This window comes from Copadichromis virginalis, linkage group LG1, assembly GCF_057382275.1.
Source record: "Copadichromis virginalis isolate Kocher_CV1m ecotype Utaka linkage group LG1, C_Virginalis_male_GT1.1, whole genome shotgun sequence".
NCBI lineage: Eukaryota > Metazoa > Chordata > Actinopteri > Cichliformes > Cichlidae > Copadichromis > Copadichromis virginalis.
Genome location: NC_140618.1, coordinates 25,003,943 through 25,015,994, shown reverse-complemented (window position 1 = coordinate 25,015,994; position 12,052 = coordinate 25,003,943). Strand labels below are relative to the sequence as shown.

At 41.3% G+C, this 12,052-nt stretch overlaps 2 protein-coding genes across 3 annotated transcripts in view; one reads left to right on the top strand and one right to left on the bottom strand.

Annotated features, from left to right (window-relative positions):
- gpc6a (glypican 6a) overlaps nucleotides 1-12,052 on the bottom strand; it is a 160,133-nt gene that overhangs the window by 7,911 nt on the left and 140,170 nt on the right. For both annotated transcript variants that reach the window (XM_085456188.1, XM_085456196.1), the window contains one exon: nucleotides 1,028-1,158. In XM_085456188.1, coding sequence (XP_085312314.1) covers nucleotides 1,028-1,158 — 131 coding nt within the window. The remainder of the gene's footprint in view (nucleotides 1-1,027; nucleotides 1,159-12,052) is intronic.
- The window catches only part of LOC146718823 (uncharacterized), a 170,214-nt gene that overhangs the window by 114,925 nt on the left and 43,237 nt on the right, over nucleotides 1-12,052 (top strand). The gene's annotated exons all lie outside the window — the stretch shown is intronic.

The following is a 12,052-nucleotide window of genomic DNA, read 5'->3' as shown; positions in this document are numbered from 1 at the left end:
AAATATTGTCGGGCATAAACCGGTCCGTGGCGCAAAAACGGTTGGGGACCACTGTAGTAGATCATAGCACGAGACACATAATGTGTCGAAAACATAACTATTTACCAAGGATTTTTCTTTTTCTCTTCCATAAGGGTAATTTCCATGCAGCATATCTCTTAAATGCAGCATGTGCGCTCATGATTTGGGACGACAAGCTGAGTCCCAAAGTAGACCAAGTGAAATTAGACAGAATTACAAGAGCTGTTCTTTCTAATGGCAGATGCTTAAATCAGACAAAACACAGGAGTGCAATCAGGCTTAACGGTCTATTTCATGTTGGGAGTGGTTGCACTTCACACAAAGAGCTCTTAACATGCCCGAAGCACACAAATGTCTGTTTTGTCTGTTGTAACTTAGTGAATCAAGAATTATTTAACTGCTTTGCAGCGATGCAATCTGTGCTTCATCATCTTCTCCAATCATTTTGTATTTCATTTAATAACTTAAAGGTGAACAGAGCTGGACATAGTCCGTTTTCAAATAAGAAGAGAATCCAATGATTTTACACACTTCTAACGCAGTTTGACTGTTACTGATGTTTTATTATCAATTTACTCACCAGATTTAGAGTGGCGCTTAAAAATGTTACTGGCACAAACAATTGTCTTTTATTGCACCATCTGCTGATTTTGTTTCTTGGAGAGGGCTAAAGTGATGAGCTTATATATTTTCTCTGGTTCACGGTTACAGACACGACACAGTGATACATCTCTTGGGTCCTGTACGGTTTAGCTTCACACTGCAAACTGAACGCCGGTGACAAGAAGTGTTGGAGCGCTCCTCTGGGTGTTACAGCCTTCAGGGATTATATACTGTACAAGTTCTCCATAAGAGTACTAACCCATTGTACTTACAGAGAGAGAGAGAGAGCGAGCGATAATCTCTGAACAGAGTGTGGTTATTTTAATCCCTGGCAGGCAATATGTGATAACAGGAGAGATCGTGTGACTTTGCTGTGCTTATAAAGAGTACCAGAAGTCCTCACCTGCCCTTAGTGTGGCTGTTCCAGCACTGCTCCTCATCGGGCTCTGTGAGTTTGCCCTTGGCACAGATGTCATCTGGCAAGTTGGACCAGAACCTTTTGGACTCCTTGAGTTTCTCTTTGATGTCAATCACCTGCCATGGGCCAAAACAGTGAGCAGAATTATATTACATTTCTAATATTTGTTCCACACTGCTTCAGTAATATTAAGGTCTGCTCCCTCACTCCATGACAGACATTACACTGTGTTGTAAAGATGGCTGTAGACACTCGCTGTTGGAGCTCTCACCTGACCTCCTCCATACATATTGACAATGATTTAAAGCAAAATGTTCAAATTTAGATTCATCACTACACAAGACCCTTTGACACTGATTTTCAGTCAGTATTGTGCAATTCAGCACACCTCAGCCTTTTCTCCCCTTTCCCCCTTCTTATAAAGGGCTTCTTGACAGCCAGCCTTCCACTGAGACCATTTCTGATGAGGCTTCAGAGAACAGTAGATGGATCAGCTGAAGGGTCAGATACATCTCTTGGGTCCTGTATCTTTGTTGATTTTTTTCCCCCTGTTTCTTAAGGGCATGACTTTCAGATACTGTTCATCTGCTGTATATAGTTTTCAGGCTTCTCCCTTCTTTCTTGTCCAATTTAAAAAAAACAAAAAACACACTGCACATTCGTTGACATGTGCCAAGTTTTCAGCAAATTGATCTTTGGGAATCACCAAAATATTACCCTATATCTGTCAAACTGTACTATTGTTGACATTTTTGTAAATTCAGAAAATGAAAAATCTCTGTTGCTCAAGAGCTCCTTAAAAACTACAGCAAAGTTTGGCTCCTGTGAAGCAAAAATGAGAGAAATGAGCAAACTATAAAGGAAAGACTTTTGCACAGTAGTGTGAATCAAGTTAAGGCTTACTAGTGTGAATGACACCTTGAATTAGGTTAGGTTAGGTTAGTTAGGTTAGAATGAATATCACTTCTGTACAGAACCACAAGTTTAAAAGGTCTCAACAGAGTTTTCAGATTAAAAAAAGTAATTTGAAGAAAACAAAGATCCAAATAAATTTTCATAATAAAACTGTGATAAAAAATATGACTGATATTTTTCTAGAAATGGAAAAAACACACACACACTTAGAAAACACTTCAATATTTCCTTCTTTGCACATGAGTGAGGCACGTCGTGACTTTAAACAGTCATGTTGCACAAGCCTGTTTTTAGTTTATTCCATTAGGACAGTGGTCCCCGACCTTTTTTGCGCCACGGACCGGTTTATGCCCGACAATATTTTCACGGACCGGACTTTAAGGTGTCGCGGATAAATACAACAAAATAAAACTAGTGCCGGTACCGAAAAAAAGAAGATTTATTCATAACACACGTGAAAAGACCCAGGAAAACCGAGTTAACGATAAAAATGATAACAACATAACGCTAAAAACCGATAGAAACCCTGAAAACCATGCATTTCACACCCAAGCCTCAAGTCTCGCGGCCCGGTACCAAACGGCCCGGGGGTTGGGGACCGCTGCATTAGGAGACCAGTACTCCAACCAACCCCTTTTTCATTCCATTTAGTTTTGAATCCACTTCCATCCATATTGTGTTCATCTGTGATTCATACAAGGCAGACTTGAGATTTCAAATTTGATATCTGGCATGAGTGTTCACCCCCAACCGATTCCATCTGGGCTCAGCAAGAAGTTTGAGCGCGTGATCAGAGAAACGGGGGAAAAAACTCCACAAGGACTCATCATGGACAGAAATCTACTGTGTTGCTTTTGTCATTTTTATAGAATTAGTAACAATCATGAAGACGGAATCAAGTTATTTTAAATCCTAACAGATGGAGTAACATATTGCTTTATTATTTATACTCATATAGAAGTCCATAAACGTCTTTGTGTTTAGCTTGTTGATGAAGCACACAGATCCTTGAGCACATAACAATTAGCTCTAATAAAAAAGCAAGACGATGCACAGTTTGCAGTATGAAATTTAAACCTTTGTGAGCAGCGGAAAATTTGCTTAATTGTCTGTTTTAGAATTAGATAAAAACACTGACGCCACTCTTACTGCTATTCGTTACACTGTGAGATGAAGCATCTTGATCTGATTCCGTCTTTGTGGTCTTAGAGTTGTCAGTTTTCCAATATTGAGAGAAAACTTTGTCCTCAAGACCATCGCTTATTTAAAGAAGAATATCAGAGTGGTTATAACGTTCAGCAGAACAGTGAGATAATTACACTAAACATCAAAGTAAAGCTTCAAGAGAATCTCTTTAAAAAAAGAAAAATAATTTTTAGGAGCTCAGACCTCAACTCAGTATGGAGATACTGTGTGACGATCTCCAGAGAGCTGCTCACAGCAGGCGACCTGAGCATTAGTGCTGGGAAATATGGCTAAAAAATGGCAAATGTACGAGAGAAAGAAAACTTTAACAAAGTATAACATTAAAGTGAAGACATGGGCAATTGTGCACAATTAGTTTAAACACATTGTCTATCTACTACAGGCCTGTATTAGACACGTTTGTTCATTGATTCTCTGCGTGTGTGTGTGTGTGTGTGTGTGTCTGTCTGTGCGTCTGTCTGTGTGTCTGTGTGCGTTCGTGTTAATATATATTTTATATATATAAAAAAAAAACATTGTTGATGGGTCACAACCTTCACTTTGAAATTCTATTGCTTTTCACAGTGTTGCAATTTTTTTGAAAATTGTTTTGGACTTGAACCAATTTCAGCTGCTGAATACCTCGAGGCTCTTCAAAGCATAGACTGCAAAATATCTGTCTCATACAATTTACAGCCATATATTTCTAAAAAAAAACCATCATGTTATCGAATGCAATACCCAAAACGTCTCTTCTTAATCTTAGTTATATTCAAACGGAGTTGCCAAAGTATACAAACGCATATATTTCAACTTTAGAGGTAAACCCTGTGATATTAATAATGACTGCTCAGTCAGGAGGAGTGACTGCCTTCACTGGAACCTTTACATCAGACAGCTGAAACAGTGGTTGATAGACATATTACAGTCCAGGCACAGTAATATGGTAGAAACAAACCAATAAGGAGAATTACTTATTTTGTACTCGTCTATAATTCAGCTCCATGAATCAACTAGTGAACTGTGACTGACACATGCTAACAACTCTCTCTTGGTGGTAAAGCTTCATGAACAGATGGAGTCTGGTCATGTGACAAGTGAATCTACTAACACATGAGCTCAGTAATGATACAACATACAGTGGGGCAAAAAAGTATTTAGTCAGCCACCGATTGTGCAAGTTCCCCCACTTAAAATGATGACAGAGGTCAGTAATTTGCACCAGAGGTACACTTCAACTGTGAGAGACAGAATGTGAAAAAATCCATGAATCCACATGGTAGGATTTGTAAAGAATTTATTCGTAAATTAGGGTGGAAAATAAGTATTTGGTCACCTCAAACAAGGAAAATCTCTGGCTCTCACAGACCTGTAACGTCTTCTGTAAGAAGCTTTTCTGTCCCCCACTTGTTACCTGTGTGAATGGCACCTGTTTGAACTCATCATCTGTATAAAAGACACCTGTCCACAGCCGCAAACAGTCAGACTCCAAACTCCGCCATGGCCAAGACCAAAGAGCTTTCGAAGGACACCAGGAAAAGTATTGTAGACCTGCACCAGACTGGGAAGAGTGAATCTACAATAGGAAAGCAGCTTGGTGTGAAAAAATCAACTGTGGGAGCAATCATCAGAAAATGGAAGACATACAAGACCACTGATAATCTCCCTCGATCTGGGGCTCCACGCAAGATCTCATCCCGTGGGGTCAAAATGATCATGAGAACGGTGAGCAAAGATCCCAGAACCACACGGGGGGACCTGGTGAATGACCTGCAGAGAGCTGGGACCAAAGTAACAAAGGTCACCATCAGTAACACACTACAACGGCAGGGAATCAAATCCCGCAGTGCCAGACGTGTTCCGCTGCTGAAGCCAGTGCATGTCCAGGCCCGTCTGAAGTTTGCCAGAGAGCACATGGATGATACAGCAGAGGATTGGGAGAATGTCATGTGGTCAGATGAAACCAAAGTAGAACTTTTTGGTATAAACTCAACTCGTCGTGTTTGGAGGAAGAAGAATACTGAGTTGCATCCCAAGAACACCATACCTACTGTGAAGCATGGGGGTGGAAATATCATGCTATGGGGCTGTTTTTCTGCCAAGGGGACAGGACGACTGATCCGTGTTAAGGACAGAATGAATGGGGCCATGTATCGTGAGATTTTGAGCCAAAAACTCCTTCCATCAGTGAGAACTTTGAAGATGAAACGAGGCTGGGTCTTCCAACATGACAATGATCCAAAACACACCGCAACAAAGGAGTGGCTCCGTAAGAAGCATTTGAAAGTCCTGGAGTGGCCTAGCCAGTCTCCAGACCTCAACCCCATAGAAAATCTGTGGCGGGAGTTGAAAGTCCGTGTTGCTCGGCGACAGCCCTGAAACATCACTGCTCTCGAGAAGATCTGCATGGAGGAATGGGCCAAAATACCAGCTACTTTGTGTGCAAACCTGGGGCCTGTGCTTCGTACCGCGCTAAGTGAGTTAGCTGGATTTGATTGTTGACGATTTCGCGTGATCCTGGATCGTTCGGTTCCCCGAAGCCCATCCGGGACTTGCTGTCATAGCAACAGAGCCGTAAGCGTAAACCTGCTGGGGAGCAGGTTTACTTTATGTAAACAGGATTAGATCGCGGCCACGCAGGTATGCCCGCGTCATTCATACGAAAGCAACAGCGATATTCCACCACTGTTTCACCATAAATAAATAACATCACTGTAACCAAAGATAATGCAGCACTTGATCCTTCTATTGATTTCACACAGATACATACAGGTCATTCCCTAAAAAAGGGAAATGTACTATTAACATTCTATTACATGTATGTGATTATTACAGATGTAATTCATATTTCAGAGTAGTAATTGTAAATTACTTCGTGTAATCAAGATGAGAGACCACGGCTATAAAAGCGAAGGTGGATTTGGGAAGTCTGTCGCAGTCATATCCTGTCCGTTTACGCGAGCAACCCATTGCGGAAGGTGCAAGATTGATAAGGAGAGTCCTCAGAATTCAGCGTATATTGCGGGATAGACAGGATCCTTTAGCTCAGGGCGACAGTGTGCTCATAGAGAGATATCGATTTTCCCGTAAGGGTATTATTCACTTAACCAACTTGTTGACGAGGGGGTGCAGGACCACCACCTGTCTTTTTTTTTTGCTCTGCCCTTTTCTTGGTTGCTGTTATGAACAAACAAACAGAGTATTCCAGGGTCTCTTTCCAAGAGACGACAAGCAATATAAGTGATAAATATTACCATTCTGTAGAATATTCTTATATTTCACTTTTACTTGTTCCCATGTTCTAGTGGGTCCTGTTGTGGCTCTAATGTGAAAGAGGATATAATGTAACATAATATAATATAATGTAATATAATATTGGATAATATAGTGTGATATGATAAATCTACCCTACCGCCTACTGGTGTTGGCCAGAGGGGCCGATGGCGTGATATGGCAGCCTGGCTTCTGCCAGTCTGCCCCAGGGCAGCTGTGGCTACAACCGTAGCTGCCTCCACCAGTGTGTGAATGTGAGAGTGAATGAATAGTGGCATTGTAAAGCGCTTTGGGTGCCTTGAAAAGCGTTATATAAATCCACTCCATTATTATTGTTATTATTGAATTACTTACGAGTTTGATTTGTCAGCAACTTTCTGCCAGCCCTCTCTCCTTGCTTTTGCAGCCTTTGCAGTGTTCCCTTGCGTTTTAATTAAACTCTGAAACTCCTGAAATCCCTCACTCAAGAGTTCTTGCTCTGCTGCCGAAAAATACCGAGCGCGCTCCTTCGACATTTTCGCCGACCAATCAAAGGGTTGCCGATCAATGTTTCTACTATCGATGCGTAGCCCCTGTTGGGCCACCCAGTGATCTCACATTACTTCATCCAGCTATACTAATCGTCAACAACAGGTGTGTTCGGGGAACCGGAATAGCGAGCTCAGAGTTAGCGCGATGATTTGGTCTTGGATGTTTCATTTGATCTTGGATGTAGTAAGCGACGTACGAAGCACAGGGCCCTGGTAAAGACCTATAGTAAACGTTTGACCTCTGTTATTGCCAACAAAGGTTATGTTACAAAGTATTGAGTTGTATTTTTGTTATTGACCAAATACTTATTTTCCACCCTGATTTACGAATAAATTCTTTACAAATCCTACCATGTGGATTCATGGATTTTTTTTTTCACATTCTGTCTCTCACAGTTGAAGTGTACCTCTGGTGCAAATTACTGACCTCTGTCATCATTTTAGGTGGGGAAACTTGCACAATCGGTGGCTGACTAAATACTTTTTTGCCCCACTGTACAGCATGCGATAAAGGTGAAAGCTCCAGAAAAAGCAAGTGAGTGGGCCTTCTTTACCTTTAGGCCAACTATAGAAATGATGACAAATTGCAAATGAATCCTGGGTGGATGAAATCCTAAACACTGCCAGTGTACTGTATTAGACAGTCCTCCTTCTGTATGTTTTGAGCCAGGCTTGGTGTGATTGTAAGCTGTAGTTCGGCTTTCTTACTTGGACATTGCCTTACTTTTTACTCATTTTCATACCTGGCTATTTTCACAGGATTTGATTTGTTAAGCCACTTAACAATGACCCATGAATCATTCAGGTATAAAGGTACCTAACTCTATGAAATGAAATGTATGTGTTGACGCATAACAGACAACTTAGCAAAGAACCAATTTTTTTTGTATCTTTAGGCAGCAAAGTATATCATTTGTTCCTATTTCTTTAGTTGAAAAAAATCCAAATAAAACACTGTTTGACAGGCATAAAATAGTATTTTTGTACCAACAAGCTGATGCCCAAAGAGTTCTTAGCTGAAAACTTGGCATATCTTGGCGTGGTCTGCAGTGTGTCCATAACAAAAGTGGAGGACAAAAGAAGAAGTGGCAGGCCTAAAAAACAACCTACAGCAGATGAACAGCATCTGAGACCGATGTTCTTAAGAAAGAGAACAAAATCCTGCAACAACCTAACACAGGACTAGAGAAATGGCCTCTCAACCGATCTGTCTACTGTTCAGTGACGCCTCAGAGATGGTCTCAGAGGAAGTACATGGGAAGAAAAGGTTGAAATACACTAAATTATACAAGAACTTGGTATCAGTGGCAGCAGGTCTTATGGAGTGATGATCCAAATTTGAATTTTTGGGCTCAAATTGTCACCTGGAGGTCAGGAGAGAAGCACAACAGCAAGTTTATAAAGTCATCTGTTAAACACGGTGGTGGCTCTGTCATGGTTCGGGGGTGAACTTTTGTCAGTGGTGTTGGGGATCTTGTCACGAATGCAGAAAGGTAACATTAGATTTTAGATCTACCATCCAATATTAACTGGAAAGCGTTTGATTAGCAACAGTTTCACTTTTTAGCATAGCATACTGCCAAAATAAACATATAAAAATTCACTATGAAACACTATCAGTAATGGTTTGGCCTCCACAGAGAACTTTCCATTATTGAAATCATGGGATTAATGATGAGTGTGGTCATCTTGACAAAAAACAGGACAAAAGGCAGCCAACATCCGAAGAAAAGCTTTGAATGTCCTACAAGAAGCCTGGAGAACTATTCCTGAGGACTGTTTGAAGAAAAAACAATGCCTAAATTAACTGCCTGAGAGTTCAGGCTGTGTTGAAGAATAAAGTCGTCATACAAAATATTGACTTTCAGGCTCGTAAAATTGTGCAAACTCTGTTTGTTTGCATTTTGTCTGTGAAGGTTCTCAGTCATCCAGGTCATCTTAGTCTAAGGAGCTTGGAAAGAAAAGCGTCTGGACTTCTTTAAGTTGCTTGAAGACGTTTCACCTCTCGTCCGAGAAGCTTCTTCAGTTCTAGGGTCAAATGGTGGAGAGTCCCAGAATTAAACCCAGTGGGAGTTTCCCCCCAAAGAGGGACAAAAGGACCCCCTTGATGATCCTGTACCTAATCACATGAGCCAAGGTGTGAAAACGGGTGTGGGTCACAATCAGCCAGGGTTTCGGGTGAGCTCATTGTGAAACATATCCCCACCCTAGCATGCAATTTCCTGAGGCCCAGGATGTGAGTGGGCATTAAAACGTCTGGGAAGGGAACTGAAAACTGGATTATAGATGGCAGACAGTTGGTGTCGTAAACCACCGCCTCTGTTCAAAGATGGTCGCTCACAGTGGACGTAATTGGCTTCTTTCACTCCTCTTTCAAACCATCTGTCCTCTCTGTCCAAAATGTGAACATTGGCATCCTCGAAAGAGTGACCTTTGTCCTTTAGATGCCGATGGACTGCTGAGTCTTGTCCTGTGGAGGTGGCTCTTCTGTGTTGTGCCATGCGTTTGTGAAGTGGCTGTTTGGTCTCTCCAATGTAGAGGTCTGAGCATTCCTCGCTGCACTGTACAGCATACACCACATTGTTAAGTTTGTGTTTTGGAGTTTTGTCTTTCGGGTGAACCAGTTTTTGTCTGAGTGTGTTGCTGGGTCTGAAATACACTCGGATGTCATGCTTGGAGAAAACTCTCCTGAGTTTCTCTGATACACTGGCTACATAGGGGATGACAATGTTGTTGCGTCTGTCTTTCTTATCCTCCCTCGCTGGTGTCTGGTCTTCTTTTCTGTGCCTCTTTGCTGACTTTAAGAACGCCCATTTAGGATAGCCACACGTTTTGAGTGCTTCCTTTACATGTGTGTGTTCCTTCTTTTTTCCTTCAGGCTTAGAGGGAACATGTTCTGCCCGGTGGTGTAGGGTCCTGATTACTCCAAGTTTGTGTTCCAGAGGGTGATGGGAGTCAAAGAGGAGGTACTGGTCCGTATGTGTGGGCTTCCGGTAAACTTCGATGTTGAGGTTGCCGTTCTCTTCAATGTGCACAGTGCAGTCCAGGAAAGGCAAACAGTTGTCCTTTGTGTCTTCCCTGGTGAACTTGATGTTTTTATCTATGGCGTTGATGTGCGCAGTGAAGGATTCCACTTCTTGTGTCTTGATTTTGACCCAGGTGTCGTCTACATATCTGTACCAGTGGCTGGGTACTCTTCCTTTGAAAGAGCCAAGAGCCTTCCTTTCCACTTCCTCCATGTAAAGGTTGGCTACAATAGGTGACACAGGGGAGCCCATGGCACAGACATGTTTTTGTCTGTAGAAGCCCTCGTTGTATTTGAAATATGTAGTGGTGAGGCAGAGGTCTAACAGTGTGCAAATCTGATCGGGTGTGAAGTTGGTCCTGTCTTCCAAGGAGCTGTCTTCTTGTAGTCGTTTTCTGACAGTCTCCACGGCCTCCGTGGTGGGTATGCAAGTGAAGAGAGAGACTACATCAAAGGACACCATGGTTTCATCTGGATCCAGGGTAAGTTTCTGGACCTTGTCGGTGAAGTCGGTGGAGTTCTTGATGTGGTGTGCGGTGTTCCCCACGAGAGGTGCAAGGATGGTAGCAAGGTGTTTTGCAATGTTACAAGTGGCTGAGTTTATGCTACTGACTATGGGTCTGAGTGGGATCCCTTCCTTGTGGATTTTAGGAAGTCCGTAAATGCAGGGTAAGGCATCCCCTGGATAAAGGCGGTGATATGTACGGCTGTCAATGATTTTGTCCTTTTCAAGGTCTTGAAGGCAAGCTATAACTTTCTTTTTGTAGCTGCTTGTAGCTTGTAGCTTTGCATTTTGCTTTTTCCCCATATATGTTTACACATGCATCAAGAAACCACTTCATCTATTTCTCATTTTCCAAGCACAATATAAAGAAATGAGTGGTGACTCAGTATTTCCTTTAAAAGACTTTTATCTTCATGACAATTTTGCAAAATCAGTCTGGAGTGGAGATCACATGACATGACTGAAGGGTCTAAAAACAGCTAGAAACAATGTTAGAGCTGCTATTTCCCAGTTTAAATGATGAACTTTGATACAGTCAAAAACACTTTTTAATGTATAAACTATTTATTTGTGAATCCAATTTAATTCTTACATGAAACCTTTTACATTTTTCAGCTAAATGAAAACTACTGCTAGCAGACTTTAGCTTGGTTATAGTCAGTTACATTGCTTCTCTCTGACCAGACTGAAATCTCATAAGAAAAAGAGGCAATGTAGCCTGCAGGCTTAATAAAAAAATTATATTGTATTTAGGGAATTAAATGCACTTACGTCAGTGCAGACAAATGAATTTTGGGATCCACAGTTTAAGTTCTGTGAATAATAAAAATAATAGCAATAATCTAAGGTTGTGCAGCAGCTGTTTGTTTCATATGTATACAAAAGAACTGCCTTATATCTTTCAGCTGTCTATCACAGACACACTTTGTGAGTTAGAACTAGAAAATGTTGCTTTTGCAAGATGGGGCTTTTTGTGTGAGACTGGATGAGAAAGAGAGAGAGCTGAGAGACTAGAGCAGCTATCAGGTCATATCTACCGAGCCTGAGGTAATAACCCAGTGAGCAGCAACGTTTCTTTATCTTGGCTTTGGCTCCAGGCCACAGTAACATTCAGCAAAGCCACAGCTGCACAGACTAAATACCTCATACAGTGTAACTCTGATGTTCTTGAGGGAGGTCTAAAATATGATAACTTACTAGTTGTTGTTATGACAGATATTTAATAGTGTAACACATCTGCATCTCACAGCTGCTATTGCTTAAAACGAACCTTCACCGAGACAGATCTTTACACAGATACCTTGATGTCAAATACGCTCTACCCACTGAATTTTCATTAGCATTGTCCGCTATAATCACACTGCAGAATTCTAATCAGTATTTTGCATTTTTACTAGTTCTACAGTTGTCTATAAGTTCAAGTTTCCCACATACAGTTAACACTGCAGTCCCTCCATTTCTCAGTGGATTTTTTTTGTCCTGTATTTTCATCCTGTTCTCAAAGAAAGACTTTACGCTGTGTTCTGGTGCTGATATATGTTTATTTTCATAAACATATATGAAAAAAAATATATGAA